Source organism: Notolepis coatsorum, assembly GCF_963971535.1.
Source record: "Notolepis coatsorum genome assembly, chromosome: 13".
NCBI classification, from domain to species: domain Eukaryota; kingdom Metazoa; phylum Chordata; class Actinopteri; order Aulopiformes; family Paralepididae; genus Notolepis; species Notolepis coatsorum.
Genome location: NC_140177.1, coordinates 41,045,304 through 41,070,372, shown reverse-complemented (window position 1 = coordinate 41,070,372; position 25,069 = coordinate 41,045,304). Strand labels below are relative to the sequence as shown.

Genomic DNA, 25,069 nt, shown 5'->3' with positions numbered 1-25,069 from the left:
TGGGCCCCAGGGCTGAAGAAGCCTTTGCACGCCTTACTACAGCTTCCACTTCCTTCCGCCTTGGTGGCCTAATACCTAATACATTTCATTTATATAGCGCACTTTAAAATCAAACGATATCTCAAGGTGCTTCACAGCAAAAGAGAAAATACAAGGTTAAACGTAAAAACAGGAGCAGCAAAATAGGCCCTAGTAGTGGAAGACAGAGTGAAATAAGTGAGTCTTAAGGCTGGTTTTGAAAGCAGCAAGGGAGTCTGAGGCCCTGATGGATCCTGGCAGCTGATTCCACAGATGTGGCCCCAGTGTGTAAAAAGGGTTGACAGCCCATGGTTGACAGCCTGGTGTGTGGTATGGCGAGGAGGTTTTGGCTGCCAGACGTAAGTGACCTGGATGCAGATTGAGGGGAGAGGAGGTCCTGGAAGTAGGTCAGACCGGAGTGGTTTATGGCCTGTAGACCAGCAGGAGAACCTTAAAGTTAAGGACTGGGGTGATGTGCTAAGTTTTCCGGGTTTTGGGGAGACACCATTCTGGAACAGTTAAGTTAGTTTGTAAGCCAACAGGCTGCTTTCAGACTGATGGGAGGCGGTGCTTGGGCTTCTTTCAGACTGATGGGAGGCGGTGCTTGGGCTTCTTTCAGACTGATGGGAGGCGGTGCTTGGGTAGCCCTCCAGGGGCATGACGGGTCTAGTCTAGAGTTGGGTGCTATGTAGGGAGGACGCCAGGCTGCAGATGGGAGGCGGGGCTTGGGTTGCTTTCAGACTGATGAGAGGTGGGGCTTGGGTTGCTTTCAGACTGATGGGAGGCAGGGCTTGGGCTGCTTTCAGACTGATGGGAGGCGGGGCTTGGGTTGCTTTCAGACTGATGGGAGGCGAGGCTTGGGCTGCTTTCGGGCTGATGGGAGTTTGGGTAGCCCTCCAAGGGCCTGACAGGTCTAGTCTAGAGTTGGGTGCTGTGTAGGGAGGATGCCAGGCTGTCAGTCTCACTCTCAGAGGCGGAATCTTCTATGTTCCTGCTCAGGAATTGGCGGGTTTGTTCCTCGGGGGCGGGCTCTAGCCGGTTCCTGGCCAGGTATTGGCTGCAGGTGCAGAAGTTGTGGTAGAAGGAGGAGGAGAGACCAGCGACGTCAGTAGAGATGTACGGAAGCACCTCTGGAGATGCCTGGTTATAATAGCTGACCTGGAATCGGATATTAACACAACATTAGAGAGGTCTGGTTATAATAGCTGACCTGGAATCAGATATTAACTATTAGAGAGAAGAAAAGTCGTACCAGTGAGGTAGTGTTACTGGTTTCCAGTATGGTGAAGCCGGCACACAGAACCTCTCCTCTGTTGAGGTCGTCGGTGGGGGGATGGGTGGGCAGCAACACAGAGCGCAGGGCTATGACATACGGGTCTCTGAGAGGGACACACCACACCAACACGCAATACCATTATAACACGTAATACCATTATAACACAACACCATTATAACACGTAATACCATTATAACACCACACCAACACTCAATACCATTATAACACAACACGCGCCAATACGTTCAGTGGAGAGGCAAATTGGAATAGGCTGCCGCCACAGATAAAGAGCATAGCTAGCCAACCTCTTTTTAAAAGGAGGGTAAAAAAAGAACATGGCTCACAGACAATATTAGCGCTTAGCCATGGGGTGTGATTTTTTCCCGTAGCCTATGTTTGCGGAGACGCTCTCTGATTGGCCACATTTCCGGCTCTAACAGCCTGCAAACTACCTAACGCCTAGTTTATCACTGGTTAAGCTTAGGCGACTCTTTCGAAGTTGGTTAACACATTGAGTGCCAGCGACGTCATATCTCGTTTGATCAGCCCCCCCATTGAGTGCCGACCGATGCGAAATGTCGTTTTGTTTGCCGTATTTTTTTTATTGGCGATTTGAATTCATATTTCATCAATCGAGCCATGGGTTAGTGCTGCAGAATCTCTCTGAGCTCAATTGGGAAGATACCGCCCCCTATCGTCTCTCCCTGTGTAACTGCACCCCATCAGCTCAGACTGATAAAGGGGGAGTGGTCAGTTTGCTCATTGAATTTTTCCGTCAAGGCATCTGAAGAGACCAAGTGATCGCCGGCCCTCAGAACAGCGACGATTATGTATTTACAGTACCAACACTGTAATCAATAAGCGTGATCGATATTTGGAATGGCGATCAGGAATTGGAATAATCTTTTTGGATAACATCTGATCTCAGGTAAGGAATCTATTTTACCAGTCTTAGGATAATCAGACCTGTTTTCACGGAGATTTCAGCATTTGCCCTATGTGTGATGTGGCTGTTTGGCTGTGATCGCTCGCTGATGAGGAAATAAGAGAATCGATTTTTCAGCTCGCGTCTATAGCGTGCATAAGTACACATACTATCGATAATCTAGCGTTTATTTGAAAACGATTCATAAATAGGCCGACAAATGACAACGTGTCTAGTGTATTCGAGAATATTCCAATAAATGCAGTTTATGGGGGAATCTTTCAATTTTCAGAAAATTTTCTAGAGAACGATAGCTTTTCGAAATGCTATAAAAAGGATATGAACAGATTCAAAAACAATCCGTTTCGACAATGTTGACTGCAAACAAGTCATTGATAAGCGACGGGCAGATTAGACACATAATTTTAAACATATATTAGGCGTTTTTAACGCTAACATTGAAGTGGATGATGGTATTCAACAGGGTAAAACAAGGTTGGCACTGAAACTGTTAAGGTTAGAGTTTGGAATCAGGGCTGGTGTTCTATCGCCCTGCTCTAAGACAAACTCTAACCTTAACCAACTTCGAAAGAGTGCCTAAGCTTAACCGGTGATAGAAACAGGCGTCACACGATTGGCGCACATGTCACATGACCAGAAACGTCAGTGGCCAATCAGAGAGCGTCTCCGCAAACATAGGCTACGGAAAAAAATCACGCAGCCATGTGAGGTAGGTGACCAATGGTGGTACCCAGGTGTAGGTCATTGGCATTTGGAACATAGTGAATGTAAGTGATTATTTAGTGATTACATGTTATATGTTTGTCTGTTTGTTTTTAAACATCTTTGGGACCATGATGGAATTAAGTGTTCGCACTTTTCATGTCATCCTTTGGATTCTTTTGTCTTGCAATTTGCCATAAATAAAATTTTATCAAACACCATTATAACACCACACCAACACTTAATACCATTATAACACCACACCAACACCATTATAACACCACACCAAAACTTATAAAAAATATATAATGAGATGGATCCCTGTGGTAGTTTAACCAGAGACAGTCTATATAATGAGATTAAATAAAAGTAGATGAGTAGCTGATTACAGTCAGGCGAGCAAGCTTCAAGTCGGACAGCTCAGAGTTGACTACACCAGCAACAACAGACAGCTCAGAGTTGACTACATCAGCAACAACAGACAGATCAGAGCTGACTACACCCCAACAACAGAGAGCTCAGAGCTGACTACACCCCAACAACAGACAGCTCAGAGCTGACTACACCAATTCTAACCATCATGCAATGTGCTTGGCAAGGCAGCAGTCTAAACTGCGTGGATTCGACTCATCTCAAATGAGCCTATCAACACTATCTGAGATGTCTAATCATACTGACCCGCTGCCACAGGGTATCCTCCTGGAAGCCAATAGGATGAAGTCCTGAAGAATCCCTCCTCCCTGATTGGCTGAGCTGGGACTTGTGACCCATCCCTGTCCCACTGACGGAGTCACCACCCGATACAGGCAGTCATCTTCATCCACCTGGCGAATCAGCTCGCACTTCCTGGTTAGGGAAATCACAAATGAGAACGTGTGTGTGTATGTTATTACTATTAGACATACTGGTAGTGTATGTGTGTGAGTGTGTTTTATTAGTAGGGCTGGGACTTTATCGTGTTCATTTCTATTAATTAACTACAGAAAAAATGTAAAAAGAAATTAAGCATTTTATCGCACGTCACAGCACTTTGCTCTTGCCTGTCGGCTCCGGGCTGCGTTTTCGACGATCAACCAATACATTGTTGGAAAGTTTAATTTGCCGCCTTTCGATCGTCACCCCACTCATGCGTGCTTTGGGTCTAGAGTTAGAAGACTGAAGGATTTCACTGGTTTTCTTTTTTTTTTTACTTTATTTTTTAGCGTTTATCGCTTTTCTGGTCAAGCATGACCGACAGTTGTAGGGTGAAACGGGAGAGAGAGCAGGGGGAGACATTCGGCAAATGACGGCGAGTCCGGGAATCGAACTCGGAGTCAACCAGATCCGTGACGCAGCACGGAGTCCCGCGACGCAGCGCGGTAACATGGTGTGCTACTGGAGCACCCCCTTTCACTGGTTTTCACTGGTCGATGTGGTACTGAACATCAACCAAAGCGAGCATGTAACCAACAAGCATCTGTACAGGGGAGGCTGAGCGACAAGGTGGCATCCAGGAGGATGAAACTTGCAGGTCACTGCCACCGACACCAGGAACTTCCGACCAGCAAGCTAGTGCTCTGGGAGGCAACACACGGGCGCCGACCAAGAGGACGTCCCACGCCGACATACGTGGACATACTGAGGAAGGACGCCGGTGTGGAGAGCTCTACGGAACTGGCCGGATGTACGGAGGATCGGGATGATTGGAAGCTCCGCTGGCGAACCCGTCTGAGGACGACCAAATGAATGAATATAACAGAAGAAGAATTTAAAACACCTTTTAATTAAGGCAAAGTCAATATTAGACTGATGACACACTGAGACATTTCTCTGTAGAAGCAGGGCCTGTGAGAGACATCAAAACCATAACAATAGCTCAGGGTCAACATTCCGTGCAGAGTGATAAGGAGCCAGCTACAGAGCAGAGTGCTAGGATTGCAGTAGGTTTCTTTGGGTCAGGGGTGACGAGCTGCTGGAGAGACAGAGAGACGGCCGTTGCTAGGGTGACAAGTAGCCAAAACAAAGCGAGAGCGAGACAGAGTTAGATTCAAGAGAAACATTGCGAGAGAGAGAGAGAGAGAGAGAGAGAGAGAGAGAGAGAGAGAGAGAGAGAGAGATAGAGAGAGAGAGAGAGAGAGAGAGAGAGAGAGAGAGAGAGAGAGAGAGAGAGAGAGAGAGAGAGAGAGAGAGAGAGCGAGAGAGACTTTAAGCCGTTAGTTCTTCCGGTAGGGAGGCAGAATAGTTTTGGAACGAAAGCGAGACAGACTGACATCAAACAGAGAGCAGAGGGAGAGGGGAAAGCTATGAGGAGATAGGCCGCAAGCGAAAGCTAGGAGAGATGAAGAGAGAGATGGAACTTTAGCTTTCTTACACCTCTAAAGACTTTCAATTCGTGTCATGCTGTACGAGAATTTTGGATTATGCAAATAAACAATCCTCCTTTCCGATATGAGACAACGACTCCAGTACCTTTTGTCCGGATGCATTAACGGGGTGAATCAGTGCTTCAGCCAGTAAGCGCGTGGGAAGATAGACTTCCACCGAACGATTGCCTCAAACAAACAACAAACAAACAAACAGAACACAGAGACTTCACGGAAGGTGATAACAATCAACGAGGAGGCTGTAAACATGATAATCCAACAAGACGAAACATCCGGCAAGCGTCATTTGACAAGCCTTTCAGCGAGGAAGGCCTTTGTTTTGACTCGAGGGGCGAAATAAAGGCAGTGGACGGCCATTTTGGATAATCACGCTGAATTATTGCGGTACACACATTACAAAAACCTTTGTAAAATACAAATTTCCCGTGCCATTTCTATAAACTTTGGACCTGTATGACTATAAGACTTCAGGCTATGGAACCGTTATGTTTTCCAGCTTCTACCTCTCAGCTGGAACTTAAAAACAGGCATCTGGCAACAAGTCAACAGAAATGTGAGAAAATGTTGCTTTTCGCATCAAATATTGATATGCGTTTAATTTAAATGCGATTAATTTAGATGAATTCATTATAAAGCTTCGAATTAGTTAGATACAACTTTTTAATCGAGTCCCACCACTAGTTATTAGACATATTGGTAGTGTGTGTATGTGTATGTGTGTGTGTTATTAGACACACTGGTAGTGTGTGTGTGTGTGTGTGTGTGTGTGTGTGTGTGTGTGTGTGTGTGTGTGTGTGTGTGTGTGTGTGTGTGTGTGTGTGTGTGTGTGTGTGTGTGTGTGTGTGTGTGTGTGTGATTAGACATACTGGTACTATGGTAGTGTGGGTGTGTGTGTGTGTGTGTGTGTGTGTGTGTGTGTGTGTGTGTGTGTGTGTGTGTGTGTGTGTGTGTGTGTGTGTGTTATTAGACATACTGGTAGTGTGTGCATGTGTGTGTGTGCGTGTGTGTGTTATTAGACATACTGGTAATGTGTGTGTGTGTGTGTGTTATTAGACATACTGGTACTGTGTGTGTGTGTGTGTGTGTGTGTGTGTGTGTAGGTGTGTGTGTGTGTGTGTGTGTGTTATTAGACGTATTGGTAGTGTGTGTGAGTGTGTGTTATTAAAAAAATTATATATATATATATATATATATATATATATATATATATATATATATATATATATATATATATATATATAAAATATATATGCGTGTTTATTTATGGGAAAGTTCGAAGAGGACTTCATTTACAACAATACGCTATATAGACCCCATATAAAATACTTTGTTCAATTTATCGATGATATTTTCATGGTCTGGTCAGGGAACGAGGTAGAACTGTCATCATTCTTGTCCTATTTAAACTCTTGTGTAGAATCCATCACTTTCAGCATGGAAAAGAGCCGAGAATCCATTCACTTCCTAGACGTAAAACTAACTAAAGTTAATAACCTAATCGCCACAACCATCTACAGAAAACCAACGGATAAAAACAACCTCCTACAGTTTTCTAGTCACCACCCGGTGCCTTTAAAGAAAAGCCTGCCTGTAAGTCAATTATACAGACTCAAACGTATATGTAGCTCTCAGGAGGAGTTCCACTCCGAAAGTGAAAGTATGTTGGGAAGATTTGATGAAAAGGGCTACCCAAAGCAGTGTCTTATGGCCACTGTAAATCAAATAGAAAGAAAGGAACTATTCCGTAAGAAAGAAAGAAACAAAACATCAAAAACACCATCAATTATGTCCTTACTTATGATCTATTTAGTTCCGTTATTAAGTCCACAGTCATGAAACACTGGCACATTCTATCATCAGATAGAACCTTAAATGACCGCTTCCAACACCCTCCACGCTTTAGGCATAAACGGGCTACCAACCTGAAGGACCGCCTAGTTAGAGCGGACTCGTATTCAAGGCCAGAGCCTTTTATGTATGGAAGCTTCCCATGTAGAGCATGTACATCTTGTAGCCACATGATCAAAACAAACACATTTCACGACTCCCACACCGGGAAGAATTACAAGATAAGATCACTAATAACATGTAATTCCACACACATAACATTTATTATTCTGCCCATGTAAAAAATACTATATCGGACAGACATCCCGCAAATAAAAAATCAGATTGAACGAACACAGAAGCAATATAAAGCGGGCCGACATTAATTCCCCTGTGGCACGACATTTTAACGAAATGGATCATAAAATGATCAATGACTTCAAGTGCATAGGTCTAGAGATGGTTTTTCTTAACACTTTGAGTGCCAGCAGGGGGCGCAGAGACTTGAGTGCCAGCGCTCTATTCAATGAGAGGGCGAGCACATTTGCGAACGCATAAACTACATCTTAAATTATGGCTATGTGTCTAATACGCCCGTCGCTTATCAATGACTTGCTTGCAGTCAACATTGTCAAAACGGATTGTTTTTTTCATCGGTACATTTCCGTTTTATACCATTTAGAAAAACGCTAGTTTTTGGAAATTCTGCAGGAATCACCCTTTACTGGAATACACAAAAAACGTTGTCATTTTTCGGCCTATTTATGAATTGTTTTCAAATAAACGCTAGATTATCGATAGTATATGTGTACTTATGCATGCTAGAGAAGCGGGCTGAAAATCGATTATCTTATTTCCTGATCAGCACACACACATATAGGGCCCACGTTGATATATCTGTGAAAAAAGCTCTGATTACCCCAAGACTGGTCAAATAGATTCCTTACCTCAGATCAGATGTTCTCCAAAAAGATTATTCCAATTCCTGATCGCCATTCCAAATATCGATCGCGTTTATTGATCCAACGCTCGGTGCTCGAAACACATATTCCACGCTGTTCTGAGGGACCACAAAGACTGCAATCGGCTCGGATTACATGCCTGTAAAGTAAAATGTGGATTCCGGATTTTCTTTTCCCCATGCGTTTTCATTCAGTCCAATCCAATGGGTGCATTATCATCCGGGAGACGATAGGGGGCGGTATTTTCCCTGTTCGAGCTCAGAAAGAGTCCCAGTGGTAACGTGAGGCTAGATTGATGAAAAATGAATGGAAAAAAAATAACGATTAATAACGAGATTTCTCGTCGTTGGCACTGAACGGTTGGCATGAAATAACGAGATTCTCATCGTTGGCACTCAAAGTGTTAATAGAAGGGGTGGTAACCATGAACAACTTCTTTTACAATGGGAATGTGTGTGGATTCATCAGCTCAAATCTATGTATCCATCTGGGATGAATGAAGAGTTCAATTTGGCTCCATTCCTTTAGGTGAAAGCTATTCTAAGTTGTCTACTGTATAAACAATAACTAGTACACTGATTAATGAACGGTCTAACAACCTGATACCCCCAATGTACTAGTTTTTTGTTCCATACAGATTTGTAAATATTGTATTGTAATATGTATTAATATGTGTTGTTTCATACATAGCCATTATACGCATTCATGCAATACTGTGATGATATCTACCTGTCAATCTAGCCCTGCTAATTACTGATCATGACGTCAACCTAGCCTGTTTGCTGATTGCTCCCACCTGCATGTTGTCAAGTACAGCCTAGTTAAGGTTTGTTTGTCACAACTATCATTGCACACTGATGAAGGCCGGATGGCTGAAAACGTTTTGTGCGTATACAACTTGTGCATATTAAAATAAAAACAACGACTTTCCTCGAGTGCGGTCCCTACTCCATTTTTTTTAACTTAATTCATGTTGGACTACGCACCTGTCTGAGCGCAGTGGTTACCCCTTTTTCTACTTACAAGTGTGTGTTATTAGACATACTGGTAGTGTGTGCATGTGTGTGTGTATGTGTGTGTGTGTGTGTGTGTGTTATTATACATACTGGTAGTGTCTGTGTGTGTGTTAGACATACTGGTGGTAGTGTGTGTGTGTGTGTGTGTGTGTGTGTGTGTGTGTGTGTGTGTGTGTGTGTGTGTGTGTGTGTGTGTGTGTGTTGTAGCGGTGTCCACTTATAGTGCCTATAACATTTACCGTTGGGCGCCAGACAGGGCCAAACCCTGCCAATGAAGATCAAATTACCTTTTTGATTTGATTAATTAGGCCTATAGCTCCGGCATAAGACTGTACCACATAATAGACAAATAATATAATAATTTGATTAATAGTAGGCCTGGACTAAATAGCCAAGCTAAATCCTAGGTTAGTTTGCTAACAAAGAAACACTCAGAAGTCATGCTCAATTCAGAGTCAAAATGTCCATGTATTGGATTAAAGTCAAAATCATAAGCAAACATTTTATAACACAAAACAATTCATTTTCAGACCAGCCTGTGATTAAACTCCCATAAACCAGTCCGTTCACTCAGTTCAGTTCATTTTGTGAACAGGTATAGGTGTTTGCCAATAGTTCCGACTTTCAAGAGTTCGTGATGATCGCAACGCAACTGAGCGAATTAATGAAAAAATAGAAAGTATCTAAAGAAAATATGTGTGTGTGTGTGTGTGTGTGTGTGTGTGTGTGTGTGTGTGTGTGTGTGTGTGTGTGTGTGTGTGTGTGTGTGTGTGTGTGTGTGTGTGTGTGTGTGATGCGAGAGCAGGGGGAAGAGAGGGGCGTTTGGCTTGGGCTGGAGGGTGCAGAGAGAGAGAGAGGGGTCTTTGGCTTGGGGCTGGAGAGTGCAGGGAGAGAGAGGGGTCTTTGGCCTGGGGCTGGAGAGTGCAGGGAGAGAGAGAGAGATGTTTGGCTTGGGGTTGGAGGGTGCAGAGAGAGAGAGAGAGGGGCGTTTGGCCTGGGGCTGGAGAGTGCAGGGAGAGAGAGAGAGATGTTTGGCTTAGGGTTGGAGGGTGCAGAGAGAGAGAGAGGGGCGTTTGGCCTGGGGCTGGAGAGTGCAGGGAGAGAGAGAGAGATGTTTGGCTTGGGGTTGGAGGGTGCAGAGAGAGAGAGAGGGGCGTTTGGCCTGGGGCTGGAGAGTGCAGGGAGAGAGAGAGGGGTCGGCTATGTGTAGCCGCCGGCAGGAAGCTTGGAGAGGGGAATGTTGGAGTCGGAGACGCTTGCGTCACAGCCTTGGAACAGGAGCAAAACGAACAGTGCAGCGTGTAGCCTACCGCACCGAAGTTCGCGTTGGGTGAAGATGATCAGGTCGTAGACGTCCGGACTATCCACGTTGGTCATCCATCCCGTGTCAGGTAAGGTTTACTTGCGCGTTTTCAACGTTATCTAAATACGGTTCACGTTCTTACTGTTCTCTATATCGGCTGCACGTCTTCCTTCAGTGAAACAACATCCAACTCGCCGCTCTCACTTCCGCGTCATGACTCCTCTCACTTCTCACATCTCACAAGGCCAACCCACCACCGTCTGACGTCTCTCCTCTTATCCGCTATCAGAGCCTGTATGCGCGCATCCGAAATTGACAGCCATAAAGGGACAGGCGCACTTTTACTAGGCAGGTTAAAGCCGCTCTGTTACAGTGTGTGTGTGTGTGTGTGTGTGTGTGTGTGTGTGTGTGTGTGTGTGTGTATGTGTGTGTGTGTGTGTGTGTGTGTGTGTGTGTGTGTGTGTTATTAGACGTACTGGTAGTGTGTGTGTGTGTGTGTTATTAGACATACTGTTAGTGTGTGTATGCGTGTGTGTTATTAGACATACTGGTAGTGTGTGTGTGTGTGTGTGTGTGTGTGTGTGTGTGTGTGTGTGTGTGTGTGTGTGTGTGTGTGTGTGTGTGTTATTAGACGTACTGGTAGTGTGTGTGTGTGTGTGTGTTATTAGACATACTGTTAGTGTGTGTATGCGTGTGTGTTATTAGACATACTGGTAGTGTGTGTGTGTGTGTGTGTGTGTGTGTGTGTGTGTGTGTGTGTGTGTGTGTGTGTGTGTGTGTGTGTGTGTGTGTGTGTGTGTGTGTGTGTGTGTGTTATTAGACATACTGGTAGTGTGTGTGTGCTATTAGACATACTGGTAGTGTGTGTGTGCTATTAGACGTACTGGTAGTGTGTGTGTGCTATTAGACGTACTGGTAGTGTGTGTGTACGTGTGTGTTATTAGACGTACTGGTAGTGTGTGTCCCAGGAGGCTCTGTTCCTCAGGTCGGCCAGCAGACTGAAGGCTCTGGCAGCAGGAACGTCCACCTCCGCCTCCACCCTGATACTCAGCACGGCCTTGTGCTCCAGGGTGTACAGCTTCACCTGAGAGATCATTAATAAGTACAAATATTAATAAATATACTAATAATGGACCACATTAATAAATATACTAATAATACAGGCCGTGCCTAATTGTATCGCCGCTTAGGTTGAAGGAACAGCCTTGATGTCGCCGGAGCGTTTCATTATATAACCGTCTTGCAACGTTTAAGATAGATAAGATATCAATCGTGCATTGCAACGTTAGAATAGTTAGGATCAATTGTGCATGAAAGGACTATATTTATATATTGTTTGATTAGTATTGATGAGATTCCCTTGCAGATTATTACAGTCAAAATCTGTTGATCAACTTGACAGTTTCCATTCATTTGCATTCACATCACTGAACTCACCAAAGTTAGTCCAGCCCCTCAAACATTTTCTTTATCTCATTTCCATTTTGTATATTCTCTCTCCAAGTAGTTGGAAAAAGTGTTCCGTCCCATTTGCTGTGTGCCGCCTGGTGATGCTAACTAGATCCCCGAAAGCGAGTGGCTTCGGATGAGTCATGGTCGTTAACGTTAGACTCAGCTACTAGCTTCGTTGAAGCATGGACAGTAGATAGGATCTTTGAGCCAAAACACAAATTACATTTAACTAAAAGTCTTTGTGCTCTACAAAAGAGAAATAGTGAGGATATCCATGTGTAAAAATGTGAGTAGTGGGCGCCGCCATGACAGTCAAGAGTATAGTAAACAAAACACCCCGCAGGTGAGTGACAGACGGGAAGGAGGACTGCGCTGGATCACTACCGCTCGCTACCAATCTACATAAAAAGAATGCAGTAACGAACCATTCAGTAATGGTAACTGCGTTACTGAATTTCAAAAGTAATGCGTTAGAGTACTAGTTACCGCCAAAAGTAACAGCGTTACTGTAACACGTTACTTTGTAACGCGTTACTCCCAACACTGCTAATAATACACCATGTTAATAAATATACTAATAATAGACCATGTTAATAGATATACCAATAATACACCATGCTAATAAATATACTAATAATACACCATGTTAATAAATATATGAACAATACACCATGTTAATAAATATACTAATAATACACCATGTTAATAAATATACTAATAATAGACCATGTTAATAAATATACTAGTAATACACCATGTTAATAATAATAATAATAATAATAACTTTATTTGTATAGCACTTTTCATACAGAGGTTGCAGTTCAAAGTGCTTCACAACAGTAAAAAATACAGGCATAAGCGAGCATAAAAAGATAGACAGGTAGAATCACAGTGTTTCACATTAGGATCTAGCATCCCAATAGGCTCTCCGCTTACAGTTTTCAGTAACACAAATAGTAAAAATAGTTTAAAATGATTCAGTTTAAAAATAGTAAAAAAATTATAAAATAGAACGGACATAAAAAATACAGGCATGAGCGAGCATAGCAAGATATGGCAAATCACAGTGTTTCACATTTGGATCTAGCATCCTAATAGGCTCTCTATTCAGTAATACTCCTGTAATTCCCAACATACTTCCCAGTACATATTGCTGTAACTTTAGTGATATTAGATCACAGGGACACGAACCCACACTGTAACTTTAGTGATACTAGATCACAGGGACTCGAACGCACACTGTAACTTTAGTGATACTAGATCACAGGGACTCGAACCCACACTGTAACTTTAGTGATACTAGATCACAGGGACTTGAACCCACACTGTAACTTTAGTGATACTAGATCACAGGGACTCGAACCCACACTGTAACTTTAGTGATACTAGATCACAGGGACTCGAACCCACACTGTAACTTTAGTGATACTAGATCACAGGGACTCGAACCCACACTGTAACTTTAGTGATATTAGATCACAGGGACTCGAACCCATACTAAATAGTGGGACCTATTGCATGAACAAATAATCACAGTGTTTCACATTTGGATCTAGCAAATAATAAAAATAGTTAAAAATGATTCAGTTTAAAAATAGTCATCAGTAAGAAGTAAAAAGTGCAATAACCGACACATGAATTTGATAGGCAGTGTATAAGAGTAGGCAGGGTAAGAATAGTGCAGGTAAATACAAATTGTGTCAGGATATCCCTGATGTTTCCTCTTGCCACTAGGTGGTAGCAGATATCTATCAGTGAAATGCCTGAGCAAAGAGGTTTTAAGCTGTCTTTTAAAGATGTCTAGCGAGTTGGCTTCCCTGATGTTTTGGGGTAGTTTGTTCCATAGTTTTGGGGCATAGTTGATAAAGGCTGCATTACCGATCCTCTTTTGACTGCTTCTGGGAGCCTCTAGTAGTCCAGCAGCTGATGATCGCAGTGTTCTTGCTGGTGTGTAATTTATTAGAGTGTTGGCGATGTAGCTAGGTCCCTGTCCATTTAGAGCTTTGTATGTAAGGAGAAGGACCTTAAAGTCAATTCTAAATGTTACAGGAAGCCAGTGTAAAGCAGCTAAGACTGGACTAATGTGCTCTCTCCTTTTGGTTCTAGTTAGCAGTCGGGCTGCAGAGTTTTGGATTAGCTGAAGCCTCTCTGTGGTTTTCTTAGGGAGACCTGTGAAAAGTGCATTACAGTAGTCTAACCGGCTATATATGAATGCATGAATTAGCTTCTCAGTATCGTTCTGATTAATAAATGGTCGTACTTTGGCTATATTTCTGAGATGGAAGAACGATGTTTTCGTCACTTTGCTAATATGAGAATTGAAGTTCAGTTCTGAATCTATGATAACCCCAAGACTAGTGACCTCAGATTTGATCCAAGGGGTTAGTCCCCCCAGGTTCTTTATTAATGTTTCTTTTCTAGTTTTGGAGCCGATAATTAGAATTTCAGTTTTGTTCTCGTTTAGTTTCAGGAAGTTCTTACTCATCCATTTATTTATTGCCAGTAAGCAGTCTGTAATGGAGCTAATCGCTGTAGCATTTGGTTCAGCAGATATGTACAGTTGTGTATCATCCGCATAGCTATGGAAATCTACATTATGTTCTCTGATGATATCACCCAGCGGTAACATGTAAAGGGAGAAGAGTAAAGGACCTAAGCAACTCCCTTGTGCAACTCCATAGTTGTTGTCGTATATATCAGACATGTGATCTCCTAGTTTAACATAGAATTTCCTCCCTCTGATGTATGTTTTAAACCAGCCCAGCACATGTTCTGAGAAACCGACATGGTTTTCAAGACGATCGATTAGAATATCGTGATCGATTGTATCAAATGCTGCACTGAGATCTAACAGGATAAGGATGGAGATCTTATTCTCGTCAGAGTTTAGTCTGAGGTCACTGATTATTTTGGTGAGGGCAGTTTCAGTGCTATGATATTTTCTGAATCCTGACTGAAATTCTTCTAAGATGTTGTTTTCTTCAAGAAAGGAATTTATTTGAACTGAAACTATCTTTTCAAGTACTTTACTAATGAATGGTAGGTTGGATATTGGACGATAATTTGCCATTTCATTACTATCCAAGTTAGGTTTTTTTAGTAATGGCTTTACAACTGCTGTTTTAAAGGCATCCGGGAAAATACCAGTCCTAAGGGAAGTGTTTATGATATCTAGCACAGGACTTGAAACACTATTAAATACCCGTTTGAAGAAAGCTGTAGGTATAGGGTCAATGTCTGAGGTGGAGGAGTTACATTCTGAGACAGTTTTGCAGAGTACATCTAATGTGATGCATGTGAAACTTCTCATGGTTACATTGCACGGTTTGCCGCAATCAGCTTTATTTCCATCATGAGTAATGCTGGCCCTGATCAAGGTTATTTTGTTGTTAAAGAATAGTGCAAGTTCTTCACACTTAACCGTTGATGACTGAGGAGGTGTAGGGGCAGTGTTGAGTAGTACATTAATAGTGGAAAAGAGGATTCTGGAGTTTCCAGCATTTTCTGTAATGATTTTAGAGAAGTAATCTTTCCTTGCTAAGCGGATGGTTTTATTATAAGCAGTTAAAGCATCTTTGTACAGTATATATCACAGCATATGGTGGTTTTTGTTTTTCTCCATTTTCGCTCCGCTGCACGACATTTCCTTTTTTCTTCGTTGACCGTATTATAGTTTAACCAGGGCGAGGCTCTAGTTTTCTTCTTTTTCGTTTTTAATGGGGCGACAGAATTTAATATAGATGACATTGCATCATTGAGATTTTCTACCATTTCATTTAGAGAGCTGTCATGATTGTGTGGTTCATGTAGTCTGATAAGATCAATGAACTTTGATTCAGCTTTGTCGTTTAAGAGCCTCTTTTTAACTATGATTTATTTTTTTGTTTTAGTAAGGGTTATTTGAGTATCAAAAAATATACAGTGATGGTCGGAGAGAGGTAATTCAGTTATTGAGATATTTGTTATGCTTAGCCCAGTTGTTGTTATAACTAAGTCTAGTGTATTCCCAAGCCTGTGAGTTGCATTTGTTATATGCTGTATTAGCAGCAGGTAACTCCGGCGCAGTCATGAGCAGTCGCATTACAGAGAGCTCTCACCATCGAACCAAAACAACAAGGTTTTGTGCACATTTTCTCCTCCTGCTAATATGGATTACGGATTTATACCTCAATTCATCAATGAAGCAACATCAAACAGAAGTGGAGAGAAGTGAAAACGGTTTTAACGAGACCCACAGTGACTTCTACCTTCTCAATGGCTCTGAAAAGAAACATCTACACGTCGGAACGGCGGCTATACACACGTTACTAACAGCGAGCCCGGTACGTAAGAACTTACCCCCGAATGGCAGATTGGACCGTAGGACCATGATCATCCTGGTTCTGCTACTTTCGGGAGACATTCATTTAAACCCAGGCCCGGTCTTGACCAGAACTCAGGCTAGAAGACTTGGTCTGGCAGCGCAAGAAGCGAGGGAGGAGGGAGCTCCAGTAGCTCACCGCGTACCTCGAGCGCTATTTCGGCGCCGGGGACAACCGTGCTCGTCACGGATCTGGGGTTTAGCGAGTTCGAATCCCGGACTGCAGCCGTGCCTTTCCCAGAGTGTCTTCCCCCCCATCTGTACCCCCATTCAGCCTGTTTCTGTCGCTCATTCTTGACCAGAGTAAATGCGATAAACGCAAAAAAGAGCCAGCGGAATGGCCAAAGTTTAAAAAAAAAAGAAGCGAGGGAGGTTTCCATCGCGACCAACAACAACATCAACAACTCGACCCGTGGCAACATCCACTGCGCGGACGGCAACTCTTCCCCAATGACGCCGCAGCAGACGAGCACATGTGAGGCAGAGACGAGAGGAGGTGAACCGAGGGTCGAAACCATGACGACCATCTCGACGCGGGATTTAAACATCTCAACGCCCGATAGCCGGCTAGCCAGCGGAGCTAACAGCGAAAACATCCAGGAAAAAAGGACTCTGGAACGAGTCTTTTGTTGTACCAGCACGGCGCGGGACCCGACCCCCCCCTCCCCCCTTCCCACCCACAACAACAAAGCCCCCCCAACCGGCAACCCCACGGACAAATCGCCTGCTAAATTAGCCAACCTAGCCAGGCTGGCTATGTTTACCAGCCCAGGAGGACAAAGGGTTGCCGCCAGAGAAGACACAGGACAAAGGACCCCCCCCCCCCCCTCCCCACACACCAACACACAGACCTCACGGAGACAACAACAAAGCCCCCCCCACCCTCCCCCACAGCAGCACCAGACACAGACGAAGTCAATTACCTGGAACTTGACGACATCAATACCACAGCATATAAAAACGGACTACACATTTTTCACCTGAATGTAAACAGCATAAAGCATAAGCTGGATGAAATAAGAAACCTGTTTATGAGCGGTAAGGTAGACTTAATATGCTTTACTGAAACTAAACTCACACTGGATCCATCTGTAACAGACCCTGAAATAGAGTTAGAGAACTATACTATAGTCCGTAATGACAGAAACCAGTATGGAGGTGGTGTTTGTATGTACACAGTGGCGTCGCGTGGGTAAAATAACAGGGGAAGCCAAAAAAAATTATTAAAAAAAATTTATTAAATATTTTTATTAATTTTTATTTTTATTTTTTTTAAGTCAAGTAGTCACCATGTACACTACAGTATGGCTCGGCGGCCAGTCAAACTTTCTTAACAGATTGCAGAATGGGTACAATACAGTACGGCTCAATACACACAATTGTATAAGGGGATGCAGACCAGAGAAAGACGTTTGTCTTGTTTACATCAGGGTCCCCCATTTTCAATTCATACTAGTGACATTTATGACATACAAGACATCATGACATCAAATATACAGTACTGTTACCCCTAGATCCTGACAGAGTATATACATATGATGGGGAGGGGACTGTACATTAGGAGGGGGTGGGTGGGTGGGAGAGAAATATACATACGGCCGGTGTTGTTTTCGAGGAGGGACTCGGGAGTAGGATTCCGCAGAACACCGGGAGAGACAAACGTGACAAGACAAACGTATTTCTCTGGTCTGCATCCCCTTAACAATTGTGTGTATTGAGCCGTACTGTATTGTACCCATTCTGCAATCTGTTAAATAAAGTTCTCATTCATTCATTCATTCACGTGTCTGTTGCGCCGCGCGCCCAGCCATCAGAGCGCTCCTACTGTAAAATGCGGAAGCAGTCATTTCAGCCTCAGTTTTACTCGTTTATAAAAATGATTTAAAACCCCGCCGCATCTGTCTGTGAAACCCTAATGGAACGCTGGGTACCTTTGACATTTATATCCGATATATTTTGGACCCACCGCTAGCTTTTAAGCAGTGCTTGATGGTGCACATTAACCTGGCTACTACGGAGGAATAAGTTACTGCGTATTCCAGCCCCTGGCTTGCATTGCAGTCATGAAAGGGTATACAAGCTTGCCTGATAACGTTAGTTAGTCCTTAGTCAGGCTGCTCAGTTCTTACCTGGTCAATAATGTGGTCCTCCTCTTGCCAGATAGATTTGTTAAATCATAATATCCACAGTGGTGTGCTCTGCGCTGGTCCTCAGTACTAATGGGATGTCACGTTAGGTAGTCAGGTGGAAACGTGAACTTCTGACCTGCCCCGCCTCCAGGTGGAAAATATGCTGAACGTCTTCCTCCCAGCTCCGTTTTAAACTTTTCGGGTGTGGCACAGTGTCAGTCAGCTCGAATCTGATTGGCTAGGATCGGATTTGGAGTTTGGACTCACTCTATAATGCTGGAAGCCTGGAGAAAGAGACCTACCCACTGCTTCTCTCCTATACTAGCTGCAGTAGTGAGCACAGTCTGACAGTGTGTTAGAGGGAGTGAGAAGGACAAGAGGGAGACATTAAAAAAAAAAAAAAAAAAAAAAAACACAGATGCACAGATGAAAAAGAATGTAAACTATATTAAATTTTTTTTTTTTTTTTTTTTTTTTTTTTTTTCATATTTCATAATTTGATATGAATTGATATGAATATAGGGAGGCATGGCTTCCGTTGGCTTCCACAAGGATTCGCCACTGTATGTACATACATAAGGACACCAAATTCATTACCCGTACTGACCTTCATCATGAGACAATTGAAACCGTATGGGTGGACATTTTATTTGAAAGGGCAAAATCTGTTCTAGTCGGCACAATATACAGACCGCCAGATCAAACTGGCTTTTATGATACTCTGGATGTGTGCTTAGCTGGAGCTGAGGATGCGGAAAAAATTCTTATTGGGGATTGGAACACGGATATGCAACAAAAAGATGCACCCGTCTTCAAATCCTTCAATAGGTTTTGTGATCTGCACAGCCTCAGCCAACTAATCACCCAACCCACAAGGATATGTGAATCAACTCAGACTACCATTGACCTCATACTGACCTCTGACAAGTCCAAGATCTCCAATAAAGGGGTTATAGCATGTGGGTTAAGTGATCATTATATGATATTCTGTACCCGCAAAAAGCTAAAACTAAAGGCTGGCTGTCACAAAACAGTCACATCTAGAGACCTCAAAACCTACTCTAGCGAGGCCTTTAACCTTGAACTGGAGAGTCTGGACTGGTCAGATGAACTCAATGGTACACTGGTTGAAGAAACTTGGCTTGGCTTCAAAACCAAATTTTCATCAATACTAAACAACATGGCCCCCCTAAGAACCACCAGGGTAAAAAATCACGCTGAGCCGTGGATGCACACTGAAATACTGACCGCTATGAAAGCCAGAGACAAAAAATGCTCTGAGTTTCGTAAAAGCCAGTCAAAGCTTACCAAAAGCACGAGCAGTGAACTCCAAGACCACGTGACTGAACTCAAACTAGAAAGAAACAGACTAAGAAATGACGTAAACTCCATGATCAAAACTGAGGAAAACAAAAATAAACCATGTGAACTTTGGAAATTACTCAACAATCAACTAGGCTGCAGTAAAAAACGTAAAACCAGGTTCTCAAACATAAACATAAAGACGGACAACACGCTCTTCACAAACATAGCCACAACACTGGTAAACAAACTACCCTCCCACTCAGGGCAGTATGGGGTAGAACACATAGTAGCATACTACAAGAACCTAGGCGTCCACAAAGACGACTTCAAACTGGAAATGGTAACTACAGATGAGGTACTCAAAAAACTGAGCGCCCTCCAACCAAACAAGGCCACTGGCCATGACAACATCCCCTCCAAATTCCTCAGAGACTCAGCAGCAGCCATCACCCCAGTCATCACACACATAATAAACCTCTCCATAAAACAGGGACACGTCCCCAAGGACTTCAAAATTGCGAGAGTAACACCCCTGCACAAAAAGGGCAGCAAATTAGACTCGGGTAACTACCGCCCTGTTTCTATCCTTACATCCATCTCGAAAGTCATGGAAAAAATAGTATACGAACAGATCGAAAAGTACCTCGCGGAAAAAAATCTAATCTACGAATTCCAATCTGGCTTCAGAACATCCCACTCCACGGACACATGCCTTCTCTACTTGAACGACCACATCAAACAAGAGGTGGACGTGGGCAAATACTGCGGCATGGTCATGCTGGACCTTCAAAAGGCCTTCGACACTGTCAATCACACCATTCTGATTGACAAGCTAAAAGCAATTGGTTTTGATAGTTTATCAGTGAGCTGGATACAATCCTACCTGGAGGGGAGGGAACAGATGGTGGAAGTAAACGGTACCCTATCCCCCCCCCTCACAGTGAGCTGTGGTGTTCCACAAGGAAGCATACTAGGACCGCTACTATTCCTAATTTATGCAAATGACATGTCGTCAGCTTGTGACTGCAACTTGTTCCTGTTTGCGGACGACTCAGCCCTGCTGGTCTCTGACAAGAACAAGTTACAGGTTGAAAAGGCCCTCAGCTCGGAACTAGGCAAAATCTGCATATGGCTCGCCGACAACAAACTATCATTACACATGGGCAAAACAGAGTCCATTCTCTTCGGTTCAAATAACAAACTCAGCAAGACCGACGGCTTCTCGGTTGCAGTGGGTGACAATATTATCACAAGGAAAGATGAAATGACCTACCTGGGTTCCATCCTAGAGGCTAATCTTTCCTGTGACAAAATGGCATCCAATGTAATAAAAAAAGTCAACCAACGAACGCGATTCTTGTACCGGATCTCCTCTCTGGTAAACAAGAATACCCTGAAGACTCTAGCAGGAGCACTCATTCAAGGGTACTACGACTATGCTTGCACCTCATGGTACCAAAGCACCTCAAAGGCACTAAAAAACAAATTACAAACATCTCAAAACAAGCTAGTCAGACTACTGCTTGACCTAACTCCTAGAACCCACCTCACCCCTGCCCACTTTGACAACCTAGGATGGCTTAGAGTAGACGACAGAGTACAGCAACTTGCAATGGGCCTGGTCTACAAGATACACTACGCGACCAAGGTACCCATGTACATGTCAAAATACTTCCCAAAGGTCAGTGAATACCACGATCACAACACCAGAGGGAGCTCCACAAATCATGTAAAACCCAGATTCGGCTCAAACAAGGGACTAAACACGTTTCGCAATTATGCCACATCAATGTGGAACGCCCTACCTAAAGCTGTAAAGGAATGTGAATCACTACCCACTTTCAAAAACACTCTCAAAAAACACCTACGTGAGACTGCAATTCGAAACTGGCCCCTACAAATGTCCTAACCTAGTTGTACAGGAAATGACCAAGTAAGGCTTTGTCAGTATTCCAATGTACAGTGTAAAATGTGTGTGTGTCCCCTACCCAACCCCCCCCCCCCCCCCCACCTCCAATGTACAGCCCTCACCCAACCCACCCAACCCCACCCCACCCACCCAACCTCCTCCAATGTACAGTTTCTACGCCAAATGTATATACACTCTTTTTCTGGACACTTTTGTATCACAAACAGTACTGTATTTGCAAATCTGATATGTCATAAATGTATAGATGTAGCAGTACTGTCTATCTGTATGTCATGTATGTCATATATGTTATGATGAATTGAAAATGGGGGACCCTGATGTAAACAAGACGAAAGTCTTTCTCTGGTCTGCATCCCCTTAACAATTGTATGTATTGAGCTGTACTGTACTGTACCCATTCTGCAATCTGTTAATAAACTTTTCAATCAATCAATCAATCAAGGTCAAAGCTATCCAGTAGATTTTTTAGTTCTATAGTTTTGGAGTCTGTTTTCTTATTAAAATGGATGTTCAAGTCTCCATTTAGGATCACCTTATCATATCCGGTAACACATAGTGAGATCAGTTCAGAGAGCTCCTGTATAAATATTGGTGAGTGTCTAGGCGGGCGGTATATTGTGACAATAATAGTTGATTCTGTTTTTAGTTCAATGGCAAGATATTCCATTGACATGAACTCGCCTAGTTCTGTGATTCTAAACAAGAGTTTTGAGGAGAAGATTGCTGCAACTCCTCCGCCCCTTTTATTTTTTCTGGGTATTTGAAAAAAGTTATAGTCTGGTGGACAAGCTTCTATCATTATTGATGTAGCTGTGTCATTATTTAGCCATGTCTCTACTAGGCAGATGCAATCTAAGTTATTTTCTTTAATCAGATCATTTACTAAGAATGTTTTATTATTCAGTGATCTGACATTTAGGAAAGCTAATTTTATTTGTTGGACTTCTTTAGAGGAGGTCTGCTTTGGCTTGACCGTGATGGCCCTGAGGTTAATAGCAGGTAAACGCATTGATGGCGTATATTTTTCACCATGCCATTGGCTGGTTATGATTACTGGTATGTTTTGAGAGATGGCATGGCAATTGTGCTATACTGCACTGCACTGACTGTACTGTGCTTTCGGGGACATTTGATCAGACGAGATGGCCTTGTGTGATATGGGGGGGGGGGGACGGGGGGGACGCCTTGTGCTGCTGCACTTCGTGGTGAGATTGTGTCCTTCATGACTATCTCTCGTGCTGGTATGAGATTAATATTCTTGGAGGCCATCAAGGCATGACGCATGTTTGCTGCTAGGAGCTTTGAACCTAAGCGATTTGGGAAGAAGCCATTTCTTTGAAAACGTTCTGGGTTATTCCAGAAAACATTGAAGTTGTCAATGAATTTCAGGCCGTGTACAAGACATGTAGCCCCTAACCATGAATTAAAATTTAGGAGTCGACTGAATGCTTCTTGTCCTCTGTGAAAGCATGCAATTGGTCCACTGATGGACACATCAGTGTCTATGTACACAGACTGATGTTTGTCTAGTGTGTTCATTAAACGTGTGAAATCGTCTTTCAAAGTCTCTGTGCCAGTCTTCTTTCGCAGGATGTCAAACGATCCAGAGTGAATGACAATTTTTGTTATTCCCGGTCTGATTAGTGTTGGAAGTTTTTCGGCCAGCTCTTTCACAGATGTATTGTCTAGACAGATATTTTCTGTGTTTGCCATCTCCACATACCTTGTTGTGGAATCTCCAATCAGTATGCAGTCTATTTTCTGTGTGAGGTTAGCATTTTTCTTTCCAACAGTTTTGGGGCCGTTTGTTTTTGGGCTAGGCCTAGTCTGCCGGTTCTTTCCACAGTCCTGTGGCCTTGGTGAAGCCTCGTTAGCCTTCTCAATAGCCGGCATGTTAACGCTGGTCCCGTACCTTCGGCGTTGGCTACCGCAACGTTCTCCTCGGCGCATGATAGTCTCTTCGCTGTTAGCCGTTCGCTCGGTCTGGGTCGTGTTTGCTAGCCGTGTCGCTCGTGGCTCTGTTTTCCTCGTCGTCTCGTCGTTAGCGTGTGCTCCGATGTGCCGGCTGTTAGCTTCGCTAGCATTAGCGTGAGCTCCGGCATGCCAGCTGTTTGCTTCGCTAGTGTTAGCGTGAGCTCCGGTATTCTTGCTATTAGCGTCGTTAGCGTGAGCTCCGTTACGCTCGCTGTTTGCTTCGTTAGCGTTGTTAGCCACGCTTCTATGTCTCTTTGCTTTGGGTGTTGATATGCATGTTTCCGAGAGTAGGTTGAAACTATTTCCTGGCGGTACCGGGGGTGAGGTCCTGGTTCGTTTTTTTCTCCTTTTATCCTTGACGGTGATCCACTGCTTTGGTCTAGCTCCTTGGTTGTGCCAAGGACTGTCTTTTGGGTGGTGCTGTTCTGTAGCTACTAGCATAGGCCAGGTCTCAATCATGGTATTGTTGGCTATATTTGTAGTAGCTTCAAACATAGAGTCAAGGAATTGCTCATCCTGCTGTATTTGGTACAGGGTAGAAACCCGAGCCTCCAGCTCTACAATCCTCATACTCATCTTCAAGCAATTAGTACATTCTGTGGGAGAGCCGTGTCCCGGCATCTTCCCTTATTTCCTGTGTTTTCAGGTTAGGCTAAACTGAAGCTAAGCTAGGTACTTAGCTGGTGGTGGTGGTGGTGATGATGATGATGATGGTGGTGATGATGGTGGTGGTGGTGGTGGTGATGGTGGTGGTGGTGGTGGTGGTGGTGATGGTGGGTCACTCACTTCACAACCGGGGTCTTTATGAAATATCATACAAGAGAGCTGTCCGTCGCTCTCTCCCGTTTCTCTCCCCTACACGGGGCAGTTCCGTTGCCCTGGAGCTGTGCTATTACTCACACGACCAAAACCACTGTCGTCTTCCGTCTCGTTAAAACTCAAAATAACAAGGAAAACCTTCCTCGTCTTTCATAAATATCCTTGCCTTCCGACATAGTCCTTTGTGTGTAGCTGATAAGACGGTTCGCTATTCCTCCCACGGAGAATCTTGCGACTCGTCCTTTCGACTGTGGTAAAAAATCTGAATAGATAAGAAGATTCACAGTTCTGGAGAAGTACCATAGGAACTGGGAGTTAACATACAGAGTAATTAAAGTTGAAAGGGCTGTAATAAATCATTATAATAGCGATAGGCAAAAGCAGCGGAGCGGAGCGACAGTGAAAGCAGCTTGCTTTCACTAATAAATATATATATATACTAATAATACACCATGTTAACTCATTCAGCCCCAATCACGGAAAAAGTCGGGTTAACTCGCCAACCGCCAATCACGAGAAAAGTCGGGTTTTAATCGTTATTTCTTTTATTAGATATATCCATTAATTTTCATCCATCCAGCTTGATGTTATCATTGGGAATGGGTCTGAGCTAGCAAAAGGGCAAATACCGCCACCTACGCCTTACAGCCGCACTCCTGCACTCTATTAGAAATGGTGTAGTTTCTT

At 43.5% G+C, this 25,069-nt stretch overlaps 1 protein-coding gene across 1 annotated transcript in view; it reads right to left on the bottom strand.

Annotated features, from left to right (window-relative positions):
• Positions 1-608: 608 nt before the first annotated feature.
• The window catches only part of acot11a (acyl-CoA thioesterase 11a), a 58,493-nt gene continuing 34,032 nt past the window's right edge, over positions 609-25,069 (bottom strand). The window contains exons 14-17 of the mRNA XM_084326989.1: positions 11,364-11,497; positions 3,621-3,788; positions 1,271-1,397; positions 609-1,176 (exon numbers count right to left, since the gene is read on the bottom strand). Coding sequence (XP_084183115.1) covers positions 937-1,176; positions 1,271-1,397; positions 3,621-3,788; positions 11,364-11,497 — 669 coding nt within the window. The 3' untranslated portion in view covers positions 609-936. The remainder of the gene's footprint in view (positions 1,177-1,270; positions 1,398-3,620; positions 3,789-11,363; positions 11,498-25,069) is intronic.